This window comes from Aptenodytes forsteri, unplaced genomic scaffold (assembly GCF_000699145.1).
Source record: "Aptenodytes forsteri isolate BGI_AS27 unplaced genomic scaffold, ASM69914v1 Scaffold103, whole genome shotgun sequence".
Lineage (NCBI taxonomy): Eukaryota > Metazoa > Chordata > Aves > Sphenisciformes > Spheniscidae > Aptenodytes > Aptenodytes forsteri.
Genome location: NW_008796051.1, coordinates 1,175,675 through 1,200,928, shown reverse-complemented (window position 1 = coordinate 1,200,928; position 25,254 = coordinate 1,175,675). Strand labels below are relative to the sequence as shown.

The 25,254-nt window shown below is 37.7% G+C and overlaps 1 protein-coding gene across 1 annotated transcript in view; it reads right to left on the bottom strand.

The window, feature by feature from the left end:
• The window catches only part of LOC103904749 (atrial natriuretic peptide receptor 1), a 34,833-nt gene that overhangs the window by 1,400 nt on the left and 8,179 nt on the right, over positions 1–25,254 (bottom strand). Inside the window, exons 5-21 of the mRNA XM_009286261.1 lie at positions 24,676–24,780; positions 23,956–24,058; positions 22,260–22,405; positions 19,549–19,621; positions 17,146–17,293; positions 15,848–15,934; positions 15,438–15,581; positions 14,442–14,563; positions 12,652–12,793; positions 9,098–9,146; positions 8,069–8,173; positions 6,972–7,091; positions 6,008–6,101; positions 5,112–5,199; positions 4,219–4,358; positions 2,929–3,081; positions 1,912–2,010 (exon numbers count right to left, since the gene is read on the bottom strand). Coding sequence (XP_009284536.1) covers positions 1,912–2,010; positions 2,929–3,081; positions 4,219–4,358; positions 5,112–5,199; positions 6,008–6,101; positions 6,972–7,091; positions 8,069–8,173; positions 9,098–9,146; positions 12,652–12,793; positions 14,442–14,563; positions 15,438–15,581; positions 15,848–15,934; positions 17,146–17,293; positions 19,549–19,621; positions 22,260–22,405; positions 23,956–24,058; positions 24,676–24,780 — 1,918 coding nt within the window. The remainder of the gene's footprint in view (positions 1–1,911; positions 2,011–2,928; positions 3,082–4,218; positions 4,359–5,111; positions 5,200–6,007; positions 6,102–6,971; positions 7,092–8,068; positions 8,174–9,097; positions 9,147–12,651; positions 12,794–14,441; positions 14,564–15,437; positions 15,582–15,847; positions 15,935–17,145; positions 17,294–19,548; positions 19,622–22,259; positions 22,406–23,955; positions 24,059–24,675; positions 24,781–25,254) is intronic.

Here is a 25,254-nt window from a genome sequence, read left to right as displayed (position 1 = left end):
GAAGATACAATATTACCATAATTCCACTTTTTTTTTTTTTTTTTAACAATGTGATTTTTCCTTAGTTGAGAATTTATCTTCATGTAAACCCTGGCTGTCTTGCCTGTTGCAAATGATGGAGGAAGGACCAAGGAGGAAGACAGATAGAACAAATTCTGAATGCTCCTACTTTTGCCAGAAAGCAAAATTTTGCCAAAATTTGGAAAATTGCAAAAAAAATCCTGGGGTTTTTTGCCTTTAACACTCTGCGACACAGAGTAAATCATTATGCTTCTTTGTTTGAAAAAGATCCCAGATGATAGTAGGACTGGCTAAGATTGTCTTATTGATTTTTCTTATATCAGAAAATAACAGTTTTGTAATGCCCACTTTTTTTTGTTTGTTTGTTTAAATGTTTTTTACTGAAAGTCTCAAAACACTGTGTAGACCAGGAATTCTGAAATATATGTTTCAACATATCCAGATACATATCTCTGAAATATTCTTTCTAGTAGATATGTGATATTTTAACTGGTCATCCTGCTTGGGAACAAGACACTTGCACTCAGATTCCAGCTGATAGCAATTTTAATTTACATTGCTAGTAATTAATTAATCTATTTTAAAGTGATCATCTTAGGGTTAAAACATGTTAACATAATTTGAGATCCTCAGATGTATGTGGCCAGAGAAAGAGGGAGATAAAAGAAAGGCTTAAAAGATAAGAAGCTCTGTCTTTATACTTAAGTTTATAGTGTTGATGAGCCATGTGAGAAATAGACTGACATACAGAACAAAAGATGAAATATGAAGAATGATGGAAGCAGATTTTGAAGGCGTTTTAAAGCAGTTCAGATTAGATGATACAAGGGGCCTGAAAAGAAGAGGAGGAGAAGGAAAGGAGTTATCTGGGAGACTGACAGAAGGAAAACAAAGTTATATATGTTCCACTCAGGCTAGCATTTGCTTTGGAAAAATGTTTAAAATGGTGAGAAGGAATGGATCCTGGTTGTTTCTCAAATCCCCATGCTAAACCTTCAAAGCCATCATGTAGGACCGCTTCTCTGTCTTTCTGCCTTGTTTTTAGTGGATCATGATAGATGTTGCAAGCATCACTTTTTATCATGAAATTAAACTTGAAAACCCCTTGGATTTTGCCTAATTCAAATCAATTTACAAAGCATTGCAATGTGAGCCATAAAACTATTCAGCTTCATTTCATGAATGAAAGAAACAAAAACAAGCCATCAAGATTGTTTGACCTTGAATCACTCCCTCATTCTTTTTTTTTTTCCAGTTCTTGTAGATCAGGCTAAAATATTTCAGAAGTTGAGGTTCAAATGCTCATACTGGCTAAAGATAAAGCTTGCTAACTAAACATGGAGCCCTGTTATCTCCTGGGAAGAAGTGAAAGTGAGGATATCTCCCTGATTTAATCTCTAGAGATTTCTGTCTAATCTCTTTGCTGGAGGACACATATATAATCTTTTACATTGGTTAAAGACAGACACAGCTCCCATGGTGTCCTGCCATCTCTTGTGTTCTCCATTAGAGGAAGTTATCAGCAAAAAAGAGGAGTCATGAAATTATTTTTACTATAAATTCAGCTGGGTGCCAGGAAGGAATAGAAACAGTGAATATATCCACTTACCTCTCATTTTATCTGATTCTTACCCTTTTTTATTGTAGAGAACTTCAAAGCCATGAAAATCCCTCTCTGAGACTTGGGGAATGAGGGGATCTTGTTAACAAAGGTTGTAGAGAATATCACTGGCATAATTTGCCCATAGGCAGATTGGACACAGAAATCAACACCCTCCTTACAGGATTTGCAGTCATTTAAACAGGACAGGACTCAAAACTCAGCATAACATTTTTTCAGAACTCATTAAGGGATGGTCAAAACCACATCTGCAGTTTGTTCCTTGTTACCTTCACTGGTAGATTCCATCCTGGAAGCTGTGTTCACAGTATCTCCAAATAAACAATACCGTGGCATTTTGATCCCAACAACTCCAGCTACAACTGCCCCTGTTAAAGAAAAGAAAACAAGATATTTTGTGGTTTTAAATCACATAATCAGTCATACAGCCTCCTGGCTGCTTCCTATATTACCTTATATCTCATTCATTAACAAGATAAAGACTGAGGGTTAGTATTGTCTTATATGGGTAATACATCTGACTTACAGATGGCTTCCAGAGCCATGGAGGGAATTGCAAAAGGGCCTCAAAGGAGAATGGTGGGGGAAGTGATGATAGGATGGAGGTAGTGTGCATGGATTAAAGCACCTGCAGAATCATGTTTCAACACGACAACAGAGTATTTTGAGGGGCAGTGAGATAGGAATGCCACCAATAGGAGCTGTGCACACAACTCTCACTAGTCACATGGAAAAGCACAAAGAGAAAGTAATCTGCTCCTGCTGAAGGCAGAAAATGAGCATTTTGATTGCTTCATGTCAGCCCCAGGGGATTTAAAATACAGAAGATAGGATCTCTTGCTGAGACAATGTAAGCCGCTTAATTTGTAGGTGCTGGGCTGCACAGCACATGTCCTACTCTGGCTGTCTATTGAGAAGGACTTGCAATCACACATCAGCTTAGATCAGGGATCTGGGAGTCTGAGAGTGAAGGCTAGATCAAAGAGTCAAGAAGCAACTCACTGTTTTGAGAAGAGGAACAGCTGAAAAGGACTACTACCAGACACAGAATGGCAGTCATCACTCTCATCAGCAAAGGCACGGGGGCCATGTGGTGTGTCCAATGTTGTATTCCACATCATGTTCCAAATATTCCAGGTATCCAATAATTTATTCTGCTGGGATGACCTTTATGAGGAGTTCCATCCCGTGTCAAGAAATCAACTTCATTTTTAATGGAGAGGAAATGCCACTATATAAACATTTGCTAAACAGAGGAGGACTCTTTTGCAACCCTCTCAACATACCTGAATGGATTCCTGCTCTTATCTTTAGGAGGGTGTTGGGCTTGTGTGGGATCTTAAAAGTCTTGCAGATGTCCAGAAGGTCTAAAGCCATGCTTGCAATCTCACTGGCATGAAGGATCCCATTTTCTTTGGGTACTCCCGACACCACCATATCTTAACACAACAACGCAACTGTGTTAACCTTTGGCATTACACACAGATTTACCAAAGGATGCTGCCTAAGTTAGAAAGAAATAAAGCCCTATTCCTTTATATCCTGTGGCACAGTTGTGCCTGCTGAGTAGAGAAAGCCAGAAACAAATGAAGGATAGGTCAACAGCTCATGTGTGTAATTATCCTAGCTCTGAAAAATTTTGGATTTCTTCTTACTCTTCCATAAGATTTATTCCCTCCTACCCTTTCTTCCTCCCTCCCTCCATTGAGGATGCTTGAAGTGGGATGGGTAGTGGGAAAGTGGCTGTTCAATACCTTTTGTCTTCAGGCAGATATGATAAAAAGAGACAATGATTCCCACTAGGCATCATCCTATGCTTCCTGCACTGACTCTTACTGTGTAGGAGAAGAGATGGGTCTCTTCAGGATTCCTCAGGTGCATTTGTTCAGGAATTTTATGCTCCAGAATGTGCTTAACCATGCCACAGAAAAAAAAGAGTGGGGCATTTTTTCCACATCTCTTTAAGATTTCCTGTCTGTCTTATCCAAAAATCCTGCTAGATTCTGCTAGGTTTTTGATGGAACTCAGTTTTAATGGTAGTCAATCCCCAGCAGATTCCCATGGTAGCAAATAGAAAGCCATTTTCCTAAAAATCCAGAGAGAAGAGGCATCCAAGCCCCTACAGAGTATTAGGAGAGAGAAGGTTGTCATGGTCTTTGCAAAAAAGACAGCGATAATAAAGCTTATGGAATGGCATCTATGCTCCCATGTAGAAGGTAAATTTTGCAGTTGTGTTCCTGTGAAACAGAAGTTGCCAACTGGGATTAATCTGTTGCCAAGGTTTAAAGTCAGACCTTACAGGTCATAGGAACCAAATAAACAGCGGCGGTAGTTTACTCAACTCATTTGCCCCATCCAAAACATTCATCAATTGTAGAAATGATGAAAGGTATGCAGGAAAAACTTCCTAAAGCTTTCTAGGGCTCTGCTAGGGCTTCTCCCTTAATTGTTTTGTGTGGTCTTCCCAGTGGTAATAAGCTTTCCTAATCTCCATCTGTTCTTACTTGTCATCAAATCAGTCTACATCCTGATGAAACACCTATGCCCCATCATTGTCCACAGCTCAAGGAACTTACAGGCATCTCCTATTGTCTCCACCTTATAGACATCATAGTTATCTATGATTTCATCAAAAGTGGTATAAAGCTTGTTCAAGAGATCTACCACTTGGTAAGGTGTGCTGCTGCTGGACAGCTGGGTGAAGCCAACAATGTCACTGTTAAAACACAACAGAAAGAACACACTCATCCACTGTCTTAACCATTGCAGACTGGTAATCCTAAGAACACTAATAATTTTTCAGTGGAACTACCTCAACCTTCTCTTTTTCAGTATTTCTTTCACTAAGGATCTTACAGAATAGTTTTGTCTCCAAACATTTACTTAAACTGAAAGCAGACTCCTTCTATTTAAAAGGACTGATTGACCCAAGTCTTTTTGCTTACCAATGCAGTAAACCATTTTTTACAGCTAGACTTAAATCTGTGATAGACTAAGTAGTTTTCAATTTTGGGTTACATACAAATTAAAAAACAGAACTTAATATCTGTCTGTTTATGACAAGTGAAAACATGCAAGGTATATGTTGCTTCATGCACACATAACAAGTCAATCCACATGGACTCTAAGGATAGACAAGTTTCCTTTACACAGCTAAATGCTGGAACCTTTACTTAGGCCTATCTTATGAAACATACAAGCATATGTGTGTAACACACACAGAGTGATGTGCTGGAGTGTTAAAGCTCCACAGTAATCTCATTTTTTATTTAAGTAATTATAATGAAAAAATGGAGGGGTGTGAGAATTTTGAAAGACACTCATTTGCAGAGTCAAATGTTGCCACCTGGTACAATAAATGGCAGTTTAGATAGAAATTCTGTACTTGATTAGGAGCTTAGCCTCCATTAGAAGCCTAGAAGTTTCTTCAGTAGGAGTCAGTTCTAGTCCTATCTTTCATTTTGTTTACCTGAAAAAGATGGTGGCACTTAAGTAACTTTGAGCTTGTGCATGTTTTCCCTGCCTGAGATCATCTGCTACTTGCTTCGGCAACATACCTGTAGTAGAAAGTAGAGCGTTGTTACTCTTTTGCCATGGATAAAATCACACAATAAACAGAACATGTTTGTTTAAAGGTATAAAAGTAATGTTCATAAATGTGAAGTATTCTGAAGGTGAAAGCACTCTTTAGCATCAAAATCTGCTCTGCTGTAATGTGAGAATTCACAGTAAATCTCACTGATAACAAGTCCAGCTTTTTCAGATGACCCATAACTGTTAGTTCAAACACACCAATATCTATACATTCCAAGTCAGAGTAAGGTTAGCTTCTAATAGTATGACTTGGGATATTACTAATTCCTTTTTGTTAACTCTTTGCTAGTGTTTTCTTCCTGTGTTAGGTTTGTTTACTATCTCTTCTCTGATTTTTTTGATCTTCTTTATTTCTCCTCTCTTGCACTTTCACAGCCTTTTCCTTTTTCTCTCCTATGTGTTATACCTGTTCCTTTATCCCTTTTTTCTTGCAGAATTCCAAAAGACACACTGCCATCAAAAGTAACTTCAGTCCAAAAGCAATTCCCCAATATTTATAACTATACAGCAGGACTGCCAAGCAAGAGCAAAGTGAGAGCACTATGGATTCTGGAGTCATAGCTCTCAGATGACTGCACTGATTTTTAGGGGTAAAATATAAAAGCAGCTAAATATCTTTCCAGCTTTGCAAGGAATGAGTATATTAATTCATTGCCAACTAAATGTTATCTATTAAATAATCACCTATCAAAAGGTTTCTGTTTGTAATTAGACAGTTAAAATAAAATTATTATTAAGAAGAATATCCAGTATTTTTGCTGTATAACTTACTATACAACAGACGATCAGTCTTCTGTTTTTCATGCATTAAATCCTGGGTTCTCTCAGAAACCAATATCTCCAGATGTTTGCTATATTTCTCCATCTAAGTAACATAGAGAATTGCGTAAAATAATCATATCACAGATTCATGGTTGGATAGGATCTAAGCATTTGAATGATTCTGCTTTGAAAACATTTAGATAAGCAAAGGCTCAGGTCTGAGAGAGCTAATTTTTTCTTACAAAATCCAAAGCTCAGATTTCTCCCTAGGTAAATTTATGATTCTAGATTTGAGATTGTTGCTTACACTTAAGAGGTCAGAAGCCAAGACCGGACTTTTCAAAGTCCTTACATGGACGTTAGGGGTCAAATCCAATGCAGAGACCAAGTTGCAGACATGGATTAAAATATGTTACCAAAACCAAAGGTATCTAAGTCTCAATCTTTTATAAAAAGCTCATGATGCTGTTTTGTAAACTGTCCTGCTATGCTATGCTATGCTTTTTGCATCCTTGCTCTGTGTGAGGCAATGGGCTGTGGAGGCAGGAGTCTCTTTTCTTTGCTGATGGGCTTAAGATACTCTGCTCAAAATGCATCTGTAAACACGTTATTTGTGGCATGCAGGGATTCTATACCCACAGTACTGTAAGACCACCACTGAGCCACTGGAAGAGGGGAGTATAGTGTTTCCTATGAGTACTTTAAAAACCAAACAACATTTGATTGAAGGAACAAAAGCGTTCAGCCCCAAAGAAGTTGAGAAAGTTAAGAAAAACCAACAGAAATGGAATGAAAAGGAAAGCTGGGTCTCAAGCAGAACTGCAGCTGCAATCAGCCCATCAGAGGTGAATGACTGACTGTGGATTTTCTCATCAAACAAGGTATGAGATCAAAAAACAAACCTGAAGGATAGAGGTGAAAGTTATTGCAAGTGAGCAGATTGACTTGGATTGGATTACAAAACTAAATTTACCAGAGTCATCATCATGTCAACAGGGCTAACTTTATTAGGATTCATCTTGTATAACATTTTCTTGACGTGTTCAAATGTAGGCCTTTGGGCTGGATTATTTTTTCTGCACCTTCTGATTAACTGCAGCAGGGAAAGAGAGTGAGAAAAGCAAACAGCCTTTTGTCATTCCAAGCACAGGCAGTGTTTCAAATTAATACTACTATTTTCTTGGTGCAAACTGTCCATGTGAAGTCCTATCTGCAGCTGGTGAAAAGTGGCAGGGCTGTACTGAGGTGTCCGGAGTTCCACAGATTTATGCTGAATGAAGGATGTTAGTTCATGAAAATGCTGCTGGGGGAAATCATTAATTAGATGCTCACGTTCCTTCTGCCAAAAACTGCTTAGCTCTTGTCTTGTGCTTTAAGGCAGTGTTACACTGTTGGAGTCACATACTGTTTTCAGAGGACTTGTCTATACACAAAATTCACAAGAAATTAAAAACTCAACTACTACTTAAGAATGTTAACTCCTGACTGAAATCCCGTGCTGCTTATGAGAAGTTTGTTACATTTAGGTTACTACAAACCACCAAAGGTGAATTATATAGCTCTAAAGCTGAAACAAGGATGCCACAATCTTATTCTTATTTAATTGAACTGGGAGGGGGTGTACTTTGTTTTATTAGGCAGTTTGAGGCTACTGAACACATAGACCTTTTGCATGAGAATCAAACCAAACTCATACTTCGCCTGAGACACATACTTCACTATTTGAAAGTCCTTTGCTAGTAAGCTGAATAGTTATTACTAATATAAAAAATGTATGGAACTCAACACTTTATAATAAAACGAAAATGGAAAAAAATCAATGATTGAATATTAAAAACATCATTTATTACACTGACAATTTGAGGGGATGACTGAAACTTTCAGTTTGTCAGAACGACTGGTTTTTTATTAAGGTTATTAAAGCATTTTGTTGTGCCTTGTTTGAGATGTATTTCTTGACTTCTGGGTTGTTTGCATTCATTAAAGGTAATATTGCCATAAAACTTCTGTGACATGTCTTAAATTCACTTCAATAAAGCATTTTTGTACACAATACTGTATCTCACTCACCTCTATGTAATCTGTGGGACATGGGCAAGAATTCTCAGCCTTTCCTGAAATTAATTCTGCCAAAGGTGGGCACCAAGAATATTCAGTTGAATGCACATCATCTTTCTAGAGAAAAAGGGATTAAACAATGTTGAAACAAGTGGTGTGTTTTTCATACCACCCATTGAAAATATATTACTATGATCATCATTACTTTCATGCCTTCCCTATCACTTCCAGATCAGCTTTTTCACATGAGAGTACAAGAAAAAAAAAAAGGATATAACCCAGTCTAAACTGGGTGGTCTTGTCTAAAAGCTTTTCAATGGCTGAAGGACTTTAATCTCAGTGTTTATATGAGGTAGACAACTTTTGAAACAAATGAATACCTGGCAAGATATTGGGAAACTTTTGAGAAACCACAAGACCTACATTCGTCTATTATCACAAACTGTCAGAAATGGAAGAATGGCAGTTTCAGGTCTTCATTGTTAGAATTCTTGTTAAGCAAATTATTTCAGACAGAACATAGTTACATATCCAGAACATCTGGTTTCAATTTCAAGGTGTATTTTTTTTGTTTGCCATTTAGCACTGATCACAAGACACATGCAAAGATGACATTTTCCTTATGGAGAGCAACTTATTTGCTCTTCTAGCGTATTCTTACCACTGCAAGACTCTGCTGAAAGGCCCTGTGCACGGCAGGAAAGGGAAGGAACAACAGGAGAAAAAGGAAGATGTTACAGCATACCTTCCCCCTCCACTCCCCTACCATTAAGCCTCATAGAGCTAACCAAAAGGCGATTTTGGAGCTACATTATTTTTGTCATACACTCTTCTTCAAAGTCCTGGAGAGAAGACTGGTAGATGCAAGAGGAAGCCCTGATTGCATGTTCCCTTGGAACTGAACTTGCACCCACAAAATCAAGAGGAAAATGCATGCTCAAAAAATAAATCAAAGGTGCAGTTACTCAGAGTTTGGTTTGTATCTTCAGCAGAAACACAATCAAAGTTGTCATGCAAACTTCAAAGTTCATCTTTACTTACTGGCATGGGGTCACTTCTTGTGGCAATTTCTAGTAAAATGATGGCATAACTGCAGAATAAAAGCAAACCAAAATCTTAATGAAATTACAGTTAATGGAGTCAGTGATTTCCTCTTTCCATGATTTCTTATTCTTCCACATTTTATGACTGAAAGCCCAGTATCCCAAAAGGGAGGATGGGAACAGTGCTGCTATCTGTTACTACATTGTGTTTTCAGAGATCTGTCACTGATCATTTCATAGCAGTCTCTTCTCAGAGTTATCAGTCTCAGAGATGAAGCATTTGAGTTTGATGGATAGCAAAGCAATTTCCTCTGGAAGAAGTAATGGAATCCAGAGGGGATATAGGCAGGCAGTTACATGATACCTACCAACTAAATATACAGGACAGGTTTGTGTTGTAACCAAGGGGCAGGAGAAGGTTCATCAGGATCATCAGCTGGAGGAGTGGCTTCTTTTCAGCATAGATCACTGTTCTGGAAAATCTCCATAAAGTCAATGATGAGACGGTGTGTCCAGAGTAGATCTTTTACAGTAAGCATTTTTGCTGGTTTTCTGAATTATATTTTCATCATCATCATCTTCCTCAGATGAACCAAGATCAACACATTCATCAATGGTGAAGAATGGAAAAAATGGGGTAACAACTGGGTGTTCAGTCTCCTTATTGAAATCACTAGAGATCTTTCAGAACAGTGCTCTCTAAGAAGCCAGCACCTCCTCCAGCCAACAATCCTGATAAACATGCTCTTGCCTTTTTATGTATTGAAACTGTGTAATAATTAACTCCCCGTATGCATGTCTACTTAATAACATTTATTTTTATGGGGAATATTGGTTTGCAATCTGTTTTATTGCTAATGGTTGCTCTGTTCTGTAAGGCATTCTAGCTGTATAATGGGGTATGTCTATCTATCTTTCAGTCCACTCATGGACCACTGGCAAATAAAATAATGCACATAAACCATGCTGAATAATGTAGAAATTAATGTGATGATATTTTTATGTTAATTTTGGGGTGATTTGGTTGTAAAAAGGAATACCAATCCTGGTGAGACAGCAAAGCTGAAACATTTTCAAGGAGAGTAATTAGATGATTAGTAGATAGTGAAATTCACATAACGATTACAAATCAAGAGGAGCCAATCTAGGAGAAACTGTGACTGGAAACAGCCTCTTCAGCTCAAACAGGAGCTGCTTTCATGCTCCTGTTCTCATTTCCATTTCAGCTTTCCCATCTGACCAACACATACCCTAGAGAACTTTAAAAGCAAGTGATTCATCTGTAAGAGCACACAAAATCACAAGTCCCACTCCTGCAGTTTTTACTCATTTTTTATTTGGGCCATACCTTCAGGAATATTAATGGAATTTTTGCACAGATAAAAACTGAGGATTTCAAGACTGGGACACTGCTCCCTGTCCAGCAAGCCCACATACATGTATCAGGAAGGCTTAGCATCTGTTCATATCATCAAACACAAACTGTGTTAAAATGCAGGTTTTGAAGAATAGCTCAGTTAAAAAGACAACCCTTTTAATGCTACAGGGTACATCTCTATCTTTCTCCCCTGACTGCACGTTGCTCTTCTCCCTTTTCTGATTTCATCTCTTACTGTTTTTTCTTTTTTACCAAGAAAGGATTAACTGCAGTACAACAAAAGAAGACCTGGATTTTGCAGACACGGGGGCTGACAGCAAGATAGATTCAGCAAACATTCACTGAATCTGTCAAAAGTTCATGGTAGTCATCTATGATATGAGCAAATCAGCTCTTAGCACTATTTTAAGGGGAGTCCTTGACAAGAAATGGCTTCAGGAGGCCAGGTTGCCTACAAAGTCAAGTAATGATATCTAACCTGAACAGGGACAAAGTGTGAACCAGACAAGCACCAAGAAAACATTTTCTGGAATGTATTTTGGCTGTAGGGCAATGAAAAACTGCAATGCATAAGACAATCCTAAAATTACTGCTTAGTTGGAGCGCAATACTTTCTAAGACCAGTCCATGTGGAAAAAGTAGACCGACATAGGACAAATGACAATAGCCAGAAATATCAACACAGTGACAAACTGCCTTTAGCTGAGATATTTTGAAGCAAATTCTAAGGCCATGTTTAAGCCTATAGATATAAATACTATTGAGACCTCAAATTCTTGCTTACGTAATCTGATAGAATGGGTCACAATTAATAATGTTCTAGCACGTTGTATATGCATACATTTCTTTACAAGGGAATAATGTGCATTAATCCAGTAAATCTTATATATAAAATCATGTCTTCAGTCCACATAATTTTTAATGAATCCTAATTGAAAAAAGGGGAAGACTTAAACAACATTCTCTGTTTCTGCAACTAATTTTTCAATAAAAGACCCATAACAGTCACTTAAAGCTGTAAGCATTTGTTGAGGCCTAGTGCAGGCCAGAGTAAAACTCAGAGCTTTTTATAAAAGGCAATAATAGCTACTCTTCTGTAATTGTTAATGAAATATGCTAATAACCATGCCTTCTTGTGCTCAACTGTGTTGCACTACCAGCATTTCAATCTTTGATTGAATTCCAGTTCTTTACATTCTGCTAGCTACCAAAGTCACCAGGAAGTAGAAAACTTCTGCTGGGCTGGGAACATGGCAAGAAAAAGTAAGAGAAAAGGGCCACAAAACATCTTGTAGTACCATTCTGCATTTTCCCCTTTCAAATGCTTTCATTTCCAGCAAACTGCTGGAAATAAGCAGATAGAGGAAGTATCATTGTTATGAAATAGAATACACCAAGAACACAGTGATTTTCCTACTTAATACAGAAAATTCATGCAAGAACAAAGAAATATAGGTATTTTTTTAAAAAACATAGTTCAATGATTTTTTCATTGGATTATTATTCTCTGAAAACTCAATTGTAATCCCGCTTATCTGAAAAGTGGTTGAATAGAAGCTATTCATCACTGGCAAGGCTAAACTTGATAGCCAAATAAGCCATTGCAAAGTGATCTCCTATAAAGGCTTTTGAAAGGAAAGGGACGGAGCTATTCACTAGTGCATCCATTTCCTTTTCCTGTCTCTATTTTTTCTCTGCAAACCAAATATTGTCACTGTGTGTATGCAGCACAATAATGTATTGACACTAATTATAGAATTATGGGATGCATATGTGCATTATGACATCCTGGAAAATTGATGCTATTAACTTTTAAGGTATTGCCATTATTGAAAATAATCTACTTTTTCATAAGAAACAGCAACAAAAAAGGATTACTAAATAGTAGCAGATCTTTATACCTTTTTTATCTACCAGTCCAGAGTAACTCCCTATAAATCATTAGACCAACTCTGCATTTATATAATGTCAGTGAATTCAGTATTTGGTTATCTACCATGAAAGAGAAGATCCTGTGATATCTATGCGGTTCTGTATTCCAGGATCAATCCTTTTTAAAATGCAATCAAACATACCTGGGGTGACCACAGAATTACACTGAGCCTAATTGTGATTAAAGAATACTCAACTTGAGATGAGATTATTAAGTGTGAGAAACAGGAAAAGTTAACTACCTGTAGATATCTGTCATAGAATTGGGTTCAAAGTCTGAAAGGGAATGGATTTCAGGAGCTGTGTAAATCTGTATCAAATGCTGCTGGTATGAGCTTGACCCCTCAGGAGAATCTTCTTTTCTGTATGACTGCAAACCATAATCTAACATGGAAGAAAACAGGAAGCAAACTACTCAGTGGGTACTTCTCTGAAACGTGCATTAGTAGACAGTAACACAACTAGTCTAAAGGAATTAATTTTCCCTATTTGAAATACACAGCCTAAAAATAGTGTGTGTCTGGTGGTCTTGTCCCTCTAAACCAATTGCAAATACAGGATCTGGAACCCAAATATTTGGGTGAGACTGCATGACAGCAGGGAATTTGAACTACGTGGCCCCTTCCAATCAGAATTATTTTATGATTTTATAAATTTATATTCCTAGAATAGGCTCAGTTCAGTCCAAGAGTTAGCATGCAAATGCAGGTTTCTGTTCTACTTGTCCTCTGATCCTTATCTGTGGTGGTAGGTTGCTAGAGTAATTACAAGTTAGACTAGAACTACTGAAAATCAGATGATGGGCTTTACTTGCACACCACTAGCTTCAGAACAAAGGCAGCATAAATGTGAAACATCTTTGCAGCTATACTTTTAACCTAACATAGAAGAGATTCTCAGCATGAGACTCAGCATCGGAGAGGAAAAAAAAAACAACTGACTTCAGTCTTCTTTCTGATATAAACAGCACTCTGCTGAGTGTATGGGAAGGCAGGATGCAGATGTCTGGTTTTGTCTGGAGTGACCTCTAATTAAGATGGTCCTAGAACTTCATTCTTTATGTTGGAGGTCATTGGAGTTTTTCAAGTAGCTCCCACGTTGGTTATTTGTGAGGTTTGTTTAACATTATCGCATCCAGATAGACCATGAATATTTGAAGACTCTACAGTGCTACCAGTTAACTTCTGAAAAATTTTGCAGAGATCCCATTTAATTCAGAGGAGCTGTGCTAAGGTGATGCAGTTGATGTAATCCAACCATCTCCATTTTTTATGCTTTCCTCCAGAACAGGCTTTAAGAAAAGTAGGCAGTTCTGAAGGCAGCAGGATACTAAATGAGTTGGAGAAGCAGGCATGGCCCTGTGTAGGAGCCTCAGTCATAGGATGAACCATTGAAAGACAAATCTGTTGCTGCTGTTTTTAAGATGGCTGTGGATTATAGAGTGTGATAACTACTTTGGGGAGGAAGTAGAAGAGATGATCATTGCCTTCATTCCCTTTGGCAGCTGCAAACTAAACTAGACTTTCCAGTGGTTTTCCTGTCCCTGCAGGCTGTCTTCCTGTACCAGGAGCAGACCAGACCTGTAGCTTTGTCTCTGTGAGAGTACAGTTCAGTTTTGTGTACAGGACTGAAAAGCTCTGAGCTGAGTCTGCTTTTCTCCATGAAACTACCTTGTGTTTACCAATCAGTCAGCATTATTCCATGTCTTTACAGCACTGTCCATGGCTCAGGTTTTCTCTCTGTATCAAAGCTGAGAATGAGACAGAGTTTCTGCTCAGACTGATGTTGATAGACTCCATCATTTGTGGGATCTGCTGTGTGCATCAGTGACACATATTAAATGACTTGACATGATAATGCAACATGAAATGTGCTTCAGCACCAGGCACTTCTAGTGAAGGCTGGTATAGTCAGCATTTCCACATGAAATGTCAACATGGAAGTGCTTGGGAGGAGCACTGAGTGTGAAATCTATATGCATTAGTGGGTTAGCTGGACAGTTTTGAAATTTTGTTTCTTATCTTCTCTTTACCTGCAATTTTACAAACCCATCGGTCATCTATCACACAGTTACTAGACTTCAACCGTCCATGATACATTTTGTGGTGGTGAAGATAGGCCATTCCTTGCGCAATATCAGTAGCAAAAGAAAACCTGAAAGACAAAAATCAATGAGCTAGTATTTCCACTAAACCATCACTCAGTAGTGGCTCCAAAGCCTACTGAAGTTGACAGAAAGCCTCCCTATCACTGCAATAGCTTTCAATTTGTGTCCCCATGCTCATTTTTCCAAAACACTTAAGGTGGGTTGCTGAAAGCCCTTAACTCCCACTCTGTTGTCTGAGTCCACAGGCCTTTAGCCTCTTTTAAGACAGTTGAGTTTGTTATAGAAATTCCCAGTACTTTTGTATCCTTGAGAGTGCTTTCAAATGTTTACAAAAGAAACAATTTTTTATTAACTTTCTCGCTTTATTTGGAGGGTTTCCTCCCTTACAATCTTTTTCTTTGCTGAAGGCAAACATAAGGCAGAAGTAGAAAGAGTGTGCCAAGAAGATTATTCTCAAAAAACAATGTCATTGCCTTTGTGGAAGTTTCATTGACAATGCGAGCTCATTTTCTGTATTGGTAAATATAACAAAGTGTTTGTAGGTATGTTAATAATTTCACCAAAATGTCTTCACAAACAGAGATGCAGTGACTTTTAATTAAATGGAGATGCCCAAGGTATTTGGGAACAAAATTAAGTTACATGGGGAAAAAAGGTTTAAAAACAGTTTTGCAGTATAATGAGAGGTGGGTGGAAAAGTCATTGGCTTAGCATGACCTGCGCTAAACATACGATTGCTCAAAAATCCAGAAGACAGCTTGAGCTGGATATTTGAATTCGTTTGCTTTCTTTCTTCTTCATTCTCTCCATATCACAGTGCCGGCCTGTCTATCCAAGGACTTTATTTAAAATTAACATCTTGTCCAAAACAGCACATAGCACAGTTTGTGTCATGTAGCTTATCAAAAAGTTTTTTTCTACCTGAAGCCCCAGTTCAAAGGAATGTCTTCATTGAGCAGAACATCACTCAGGCTGCCTTTGGGGCAGTACTCTGTCACGATGGCAACATTTGGCACTTCTATACAACCTCCAATGAATTTGCAGAGATTGGGATGGTCAAGTTCCCTGTGAAAATCGACAAAAATCACAGCATACCAGCAATTTTCATGGATGTCCCTGTGCTTTTTGTAGGGTAACTGGGAAACCAAGTGCCTTGTCTCACCACGTAGAGAGAAAAGTAAAACAGGCATAAGGAGATTTTGATCTAGTGTCAAAGCAAAGTTTGAAGGAAAGAGGAATATGAATTTACAGTCACATTTGGACAGATTGTAACCCCTAAAGAACCAGTCTAAAAATGGAACAACATACACTTCTCAGGTTTCACTTCTTACCTCACTTGCTTTACTTCTTTACGTATGGATTTGGACAGTGTGAATGCCTTCTTCATTATTTTCTTTATGGCCACTGTTCTACCATCACTGAAACAGAATGAAATGCTGTTCACAGAGTTTTAGGCCAACTTCATCAGCCAGACAGACTACAAAAATGGACTGGATATTTTTTCTACAGTGAGCAGATTCATATCTCTAGAGATGATGTACAGAATTTAAGCATGTCCATATGTGGGTGTAAATCTGAATCAGTGTACATGACAGGTGACAAGGCCCTGTTTCTATGATAAGGGAAGCATTAGTGATTATATTCAAGCATCCTTGATCTGTGAATGACATTTGGAACGTGAGAGTGTTAGAGTCAGTTGAGGCAGCTGGACGATGGAGTAGCAGCAAAGGAAATGTCAGAGCTAGTGAAACACATACAGCAACATCCCTGCCATCCGTTGCTTCTGTCTACTGTTTTGGAGATCCACCACTGATATTTAATATCCTTTTGTTCTCATGGGTTGAAACATTCTTAGCGATGAAGCAGCTGAGTTTGATAGACAGCAAAGCAATTTTCCTTGGAAGAATACAGGAATCCAGTGGAGATACATGCAGGAATTTAAGTGAGTGATACCCACCATATAAATACAGAGTACGGGGTCTGCCTGCAAAGCACAGATCCTGCCCTGTGTATTCAAATGGTAGGTATTACTTTCATCTTTGCACATGTTCCGCACCTATCCCCTAATTATATTATTTTTATGAGAAAAACTGCTTTCTGGATAGCAGGATATGGCTATACTGTTTGCCTGTATAGTTATATGATGTGCACCTTTATAATGTCATCCAGAGGTGAAATGCTCTGTATCTTCAGTCACGTCAGCTGGTTTAAGGACAAGATTTCTAATGTGCTACTGTATAGGATGCCACTCTTTAGTGCAAAGAACCTAGCTGTGTTCTGCCTGCATTTTAGAAAAAGGGCTGCATAAAAGCCTTTGTTCCAAATATATTTGAACAGTAAGGGCCATTCATCAACAGATGCAAGACACATTATGCAGCCACAGCCTTTTAAGAAGTCCCCAAGAGAAAAGGAGAAATGACAGCCAAAACAGAAGCCTGGCATTTAAGATATTCCACAGCCAGTATGTGGTACAGAAGTCAGATGATGATATTAACTTACTAGATTTAGCCTAACAAGAGAAATGCAAGCTTTTGCACTACCTATCAACAGTAAAGTGGCAAGAACCAGAAAGCAAGGTGAAACTATAGTATATTAGGTACTGCAGTAAATAAGTAATATATTGACTTACTATCTCCCAGTCTGGGTGAAGTACTGTTTCCTGGACGTGTTAGCAGCTGCTGTGCAGGAGCTCAGAGCAGTGATACAGCTGGAATTGGAGTCACTGGGTGCAGGGGGAGGACTCATCATGCTTCCTGTTGCTGTCTGTGCTACGCTATCTAAATGGGATGTAGGATGAGAAAAGGCACCTGAAGATGCATATAACTGCAAAGGTAGACACTCCAGAGGCAGACGAATATAGGGAATTCTCCGAATCTTTGCATCTTGGCTGGTCTTGTTAACACTTAAGACAGAAAGCCATTGCTTGGAATGTGACTGCTGCATAGAAAGTAAAAAAGTTCCAGAGGTGATTCATTGCCAGAGCTCTTTCCCAGTAACCCTCAGGATTTGATGCAAGTTTTGTTTTTTCTGTTCTTGGGATGATTAGTCCTTGCTGCTACTTAGATGCTGAGGACAGAACCCAGGGAAGCAGAGCAAGCCCCATGCCATACTTTAACAAGTCTATTTGAAGCTCCTAGAAGACTGTAAAGTACAGGGATGTGGGAAGTGATTCTGACACCAGAGCAAAGTCAGAGAAGAGCAACAATACGGTCAGATGAAAAAAAATCAGTGATCTCAATGTATGTTTTTTAATCTCTGTTAACCAGCTCAAGGTAACAAAATGGATTTTAAAACAAATTTAAGGAACTACCTATCATTTCACCATCTCCAATTAAAACCCAGATTTGGCCAGTTAGTCTCAGCATTGCTGAAATGTCTCAACTCTTCTTGGTATCAGTATCCAATAAAGCGTTGCTGAGGAAGTTCAGCATCTCACCTTGCATCAGGACTGCCATGTTCCCACACCATAGTATTATCCATATGCAGTTCAAAATTGCGTTGACGTTTGGAGTCTTTCTACAGCATTCCACCCAGAAATATATTAGAGATCCCTGAGATAGCTTTGAGAACAAAAGTGTGTGTGTGTATATATATATATATGGTGCAATGCACCAAAAAATGAGTTATCTTGAAAAATTAAAGCTAATTTTTCACAGTACAGGCTACATACCCTGGGTACAGCACTGCTGATGTGTTTCCATTTAGATAACTCTATATTTCAGGCTACTATGGGTATCTCTGGACAGCTCTGTCTGGAGGCGACATACTGTCTGTTTCCAAATCTCATCATATTATCAGTCCTCATTACTCTTAAGTTGTTAATTATCACTCCTAGGTCTTAAACAGTATTGTTGCTTTGCAGGCTCCTCTCCAAGAAAACTATGTGTTTCATCTTGGATTTTTCAAATTAATTTTTAATGTGTTATTTTTGGATCATGCTTCTAATTTCCCTCAGTCTCCTTCTATTGTTTCCCCTCCCGTGTGATGTTTATGACCTCTTCTAATCCACTATCAGCTGAAAATTTGCTTGTGTTCCTTTTTGCTATGTTGAAAGACACTTTTCCTTGAGTGTTCCATTTCTGTTTTCACAAATCTGGATTGAAATTTGGTTTGGTTTATGTACTCAAATTAATTTCTAAGCCAACATCTGTTCTTTACAGCAATGAGGATATCATATGCAAACTACACAGGAATTAATGTTCAAGCCCAAGGCTGAAAGTATCTTTACTATATATTAACACAAGAATGTCTTGACACTTCTACTAGCAACACAAGGACATAACACAGATAAAGGAGACATCTTTCTAGAAATTCCTTACAGAGACAGAAAGTGAGAGAGTGTACATCAGCACAGACCTAACAACTTTAGCAGATTTCTACAGATTTACTCTTTCTGAGGGTCTAGGCATTGTTTTCCTTCTGAATGTTAAAACAATGAACAGCAAAGTAAATAATCTATAGCTATTTTAAGTGCAGCATAGTAAATAATAACATCTGATTTTATTCCTAACATGTTTAATTAGAACCAATTAAATCATATTTTATATCCAGAAGGTAAAATGAAAAAAGCTCTGGCAACAATGAATTACTTTTTGAAGCAAGTCTGTCACAGGTAGCATACACAGAGAGAAATTAAGATCTCACTATATCCCTCATTATATTTGTGCAAATCCAGGCCAACTTAGTGAGATCAATTATACAGAATTATACATCCACTGAAGCAACTGTAATTTATTTTTCCAAGTCCAGAAGTTACCTGTTTATTTTGGGATAGGCCTGTCTTTTTTATTTGACAAATCACCATAAAAAAGAAAGAAACTATTTAAAATAACTTTGACATATAAAGTTTCAATAAACAAAAATATCAGTGATCAGCTCACAGAGTTACAGTGTTGAAACTTTGGATATGTCTTTCACAAATTGGTTCACCTTTTGTAAGACCCTTAAAACATGAAGATGTACTTATGATTGAGATTATTTCTCAAAGTTATTAAGGAAACTGATCATAGTATCAAAATGGCAAGTTACTAACCTTGTTTGATGCAGGTGAAGTCTATAATCCAGCTTTCATCCCAAAACATCTTTTGTTTCTGATATTGAAACCACTACAAAAATAAATCAAATTAATTCCTGATGTAGCCCTACAGACTTTGAAGGAATTAAACCAGAGATATTTTTTTTTAATATGAAAGTTTATAAGTATCCAAACAAAATCCAATGTTTAAGCATCCAACATATATCTTATGAGTAACATTAAAACCAAGAGTATTTGGTTCTTAGGCTTAGAAGAATACAGCATCTAAAAAATATCTTAAAAACTGTACATTTTATATTCTAGAATCTAATTACATGTCATATTTTGCATTGGCTACAAACTTTCCGTTATTGTCAATACTTCTTATGCACTACATTTACATCTCAGCCTGGACATCAGATGAGTGGTTTACATCACCTCATGTCATGGAAATGTCCTATGCTATGTAAATGCATGACAAGAACACACTACCTCCCAACCCCAAGATAAGGAGCAGTACATATTATATCCTGTAATAGAATTAGTCCCTGATCCACCAATGAGGTCATATTATGTCAAATAGTCTAGCATAAAGAATATTAGGTAGGGATTCTGTGGCTACTTTGTAAAGAAGGCATCGATCTAATTGCTGATTTTCTGTAGAGCTGACAAGCAAAACTAACATAGAAAGTGTAAACACATTCTTTCAAAAGAGGAGCAGCAGATTAAATTATACAGCTGTTATAGCTGCAGTCAATGAAAAAATGTCAAACCAAAGCACCATTTTACCATCATTATACCATTTTCTATAGTGTGGAATTTAATATTAGGAAGTATGCATTCATTGAAACAGGTAACAAAAGTCCTGATAATACAAAAGGAAGATGGTGTGGAGATTGTGTCAATACTTTGGTGGAAATTTATGACAAATATAGAGCTCACTGAATCAAAATTAAGTCATCCCTCTTATTTCAAAAGGTTTCTGAGAAAAGACATCTACATTTTATCTTGCAAAGGTATGACTGAACAAAGACATATTAGCTAGAAGTGACCACTAGGCTTGCTACAGACACTGATATCAAAGGAATCTTCTCCTCTACTTGAATGATTAAAGAAGGCATTAGTTTCCCAGATGGTTCTTTTTACATGATATTAATTACTGAATTGCATAAAAGGATCTTTTCTGTCTTGCTTACTTATCACCTAAATAAAACATAAGAAAAAGAAGACACTACTGCAGAAGTTAGCAGGAATAAGTATACAGAAATGCAAGAAGAAAAATAAACCTCAAAACCTACAAAAAAATAGCAGAAATAATGGGTAAATTTTGCTACAAGACCTTTAGATAAACGTATGCAAGGCCAAGAAACTCCATTGCTCTTTCTAAAATGCCAATTGTTTAAAACTGTCTGAACTTCTCATCTGTCCAATTACACATTTTTATCAGATCATATGGTTTTACAGGACAGTTACTATAAACACATTGTCACAACTGCCCTGTGGATTATAAATGCTCAAATAGTTTTCAACAGTGCTTCCATTCCTAACTCACAAAGCCACACAGAGAGGCACAGAATAGAGAAAAAACCTAATTCTGGTTCAGGCCTCCCGTAGTACCTTGCTTGGTGGGCCATCAGCCTTCTCCTGCTCATTCCCTCTCAGCGCATTTGCCTACCTCAGATGCTCACTGCAACTGCAGTACAAGATGGAAAGAGAAGGAATCCCTGAGGAAAGAGGAGTCTATAGATTTACAGGATTTATAGGCCAAACCCCAAACACATTATCTGTTACGTACATAGTCAATATAATGACTCTGCAAGTGCCATATTCACCTGCTAAATCCTTGTTATGAAATTCAGAAATGTATTTTTTTTTCAAGATGTAGACACATAAGGAATGTAGATCCTCTTTCCCAGAAGCACTGTGTAGTAATAAGCCATAATAGTATGCTGTCTCCTCTTTATATAGACATTTTCATTCAAATGTATCCAAAACTACTTCTCTCATATTCATACACTCCTCTGTCCTCATTCCCTTTTTGTTCTTCCTTCATGAGTCTGTTATAATAATTGATAACTATTATGCAAAACTAATCACTTTGAACTGAACCAAACTGATTCAGTTACACTAAGAAAATGAGCCTATTAAAAAAAACCAAACACCCCCCCCAAAAAAAAAAACCACCCCAAAAAACAGAAGAAAAAGAAAGATCCTCTTCTCATTATTTCTTTTGAGAATATCCCAAGTTGAATGTTTTCCATTATAAGTTGTATTTGGACTCTGAGATTTAATGGCCTCTGGTGGAGCTAATCCCTTTATGAATTTACCTGATTTGTTTTTGAATTCATTTATACTTCTGGCCTCCATGGGGTTTTGAAGCAGTTAATTTCATAACAGAGTTTTATTCTGAGTGAAAAGTACTCTTACTTTACTGGCACACCCTAGTTCCCATGTTGTGAAAAACCTCTTCTTCCTTTATCATTATATATCCATCCCTCTGTTACATTCCTCTTCAGTCTTCTCTCTTGCAGGATGAAAATTCCTAGCCCAATGAGCCTCCCCTCATGAAGAAGCCAAAAAGGTTTTTTCCCTTCCTTCTGCTTTCTTCCATAGCACACAGGTTCTGGATGCAGCAAGAAAATCTATCCTCCTACTAAGAGAGAATTCCACTCTAACTAACCAAATCATGGAAGAGAAACAAAACAGAAGAGGAGAGAAGGGATACTTACCATGACTGTCAAAATGCAGCCAGTGCAGACTAAACATACTGGTAAGGCAATTGCTATCCTAGCATCAGCAGACAGTGGGCATTCCCCACAATCTGCCGGACAGGTAGAGCAGCTTTCTTCTTCCTCACAAAAGCCATCTCCACAGACTGATTAAAAAAGGAAACACATATCAGAATATTTTAAGGCAGTTTCATCCATCCACATGGTTGTATTCAGATTTAAACACATGGTTCTTGAGCTGGGAAACCTCAGAGTACCAGAAAGAATAAATTTTGAGGAATCCAGAGATAGCACCCCAGCAGCTGAAAGAATAATCTGAATCTTTAAAGTGATACAGGATCTCTTTGATCAGATTAAATTGTTAATGACATCAGAGTTTTTGAAATGTTTTGCGTATACATCACTTCATCACTACTCTGTTTCTCATTGTCCATCTGTTTTTTCTGAGACTTAAAGTTCCTCAAGGCAGGCATTGTCTTTTGTATTTTTTGTACATAATCCAGCCCTTGAGATCCCCAGAAGCCAGTGACCCTTCCACAGCAGCATCAGAAGACATTGGGTACTGCAGAATGAAACCTTGCAACCCATACTTCAAGGATTTCTTTTTCTCCAAGGTCTTATAAAAATCATCAGCAGTATATGATGTGATTTAAAACAAAAGCCCTAAAGGACAAAACACCTTCTCCCATGTCCTGAATGCTGTTTCAATTTTACCTCTATGACTAAACTAATATCAAGCTGTACTTCAGCCTTCTGAGACGAGCTGAAGGTATTATTCTGTCACTATGTAATATATTTTTTTAAAAAAGCCTCAACAAAACAAAATCCACTGCTCAGTAATAATTCTGCCTCAGTCCATTTGATTCCAGTATAATACCAGGATAATCACAGAAGTCACTTTCTGCCTCAGGGGTAGAGCTGCATTTTTTAAATTTCTTTTCAGATAAATTGTAAGTTTCCTGGAAAACTCAGCTGCAGCTGTCTTGAAATGAATAGCAAATTCTATAGCTAAATACTTCCATCCACATTGGAGTTGCTTTGGTTCTTTTTTTTTTCCTAACACTGGGAAATATATTCTCAAAATTCCAGCAGAGTAGCTAACAAGAGTACTGTGATGACATTCCTATTTTACCCAATATTTTTCTTCAGGTTGTGTGTTTAATTTATTAAATAAAGTCCACTTTTTAAATTTTACATTGCTAAGATTGTTATGGTTATTTCTGTTTCCCTGCATATAGCTATACTAAAGTGAATGAAAGACTGATGCCTTTGGGAGCAATTGAATTTTAATGTGAATGAGAGAACCAAGATGGATTTCAACCTTTCCAGTATGCTTAAGGCTTCACCCTTCAGATGAAGTGTTCAGATCCTCACAACATACTAGCTGGAAGAATATCTTCACATCCCCACCAACTGCAGACAAGTCTTGTAGTACCTGAAGCTGTTGGTCATGGTATTTGACTTTACCTATTTGACAAGTTCCTACTGCTCTAAATTCATACAGAGGTTAGAAGCTCAACACTTTTTCAGATGTTGAGTGTTATGTGAAGAAGAATTTTAGGAAGACTTTTGTGTATTTTCAATGGTAAAGGGGGGTAGGAGTCCCTTTTGCTTTTGGTAACCATGCATGAATGATAAAAGCATTGCCATTTGCAGTCAATAAGCAATTCCCTCACATCTTCCTTTTATATCATACCTACTGCAGGAAGGACTGTGGTTTTTGCTTCCAGAGCAACTTGCATTCTCCCAACTCTGATGTGTGCGATGAGAGAAGTCACACCCACATGAACTAAGACAACCTGCCAAACAAGTGAACAAAGCAGCAAGCATCAAAACTTCACTTACATACAGTAGGCTATTATAAGAATTGTCCAATTGTGGGGTCTTGCAAAAGAATGTGTGCATTTTTTCCGAATCAAGAAGGACAGGTGTCCTTGACTGGGGAGACAAACAGAAGCAGGAGAGACAACTCTTGTGGGAAAGGCAGGTCTGATTCCCCTCCTGGTGTATATTCTTTTCACCAAGCAGGGCTATCAGCCTGTGCATTCTGCCATGTTTGCTTCCCTGTTACTTCTGCTGGGTAGAAGCCCCCTAGCGACGATATTAACCTGCAACACAGTCCAGTAAGTAGTGCAATATATTAGTGTAGGCCTTAAATGGACAGATTAGGCTATTCTCTTCCCTCCCATCCCCATTACTTCTACTAACTACCTAAGGAGGAGTAGCGTGAAAAGCTGTTACTTCCAAGTCAAGTCAGTTGTGAATCGGTATTACTCAGCCATATGCATCACTTACACACATAACTGACAAATAAATGAGATAGGGAACACGTACATGAACTGCACTAAACTACTAGCAAGTAAGCTCTGGAAAGAGCAAACCAAATAAAATCCTGTATGGAAAAAATATACCTTACCTTGGCAGTCCAGTTTCTTTGGCTCATTTTGCCAGCTGTAGACAAAGTGTGAGTAAATATCTGGCCATCATCTGGGATCCATGGACCACATATTCCTCCTCTACCCTTTATCAGACATATTGGTTATGTCAGTAAACCACAACACAATGAAAATCCTAGCTCCTCCTCTTTTACTTTCTTAAAATTACTTGTGTTCTCTAACAGCAAATAGTGTGATATTTTATAACCAAATCTATTAAAATGCCAAAGCACAAGCAACACTGTTCTGTGATAAAAGAAAAGATAAAATAAGGGAGAAGCAATCGTGCCTATACTGAGCTAAAATCTCACAAATATTGTTATTTTTTTAAAATACATGAGCCAAAATGTGGTCCCAAATTTTAACTGCAGTAATTCTATGAAGCTTATACACTTTTTCAGGATTTGCTGTATTAGAACCAGAAACAGAATCATATCCCACTTTTTATATTTTTCTAAAGGGGTTTTATTGCAGTTTCACTTTTGATAATGGCAGCTTTTTTTTTTTTTTTATGAGGAAGGAAGGCATCTCTTCTATGCCTGTTTGCAGACCATTTCTCA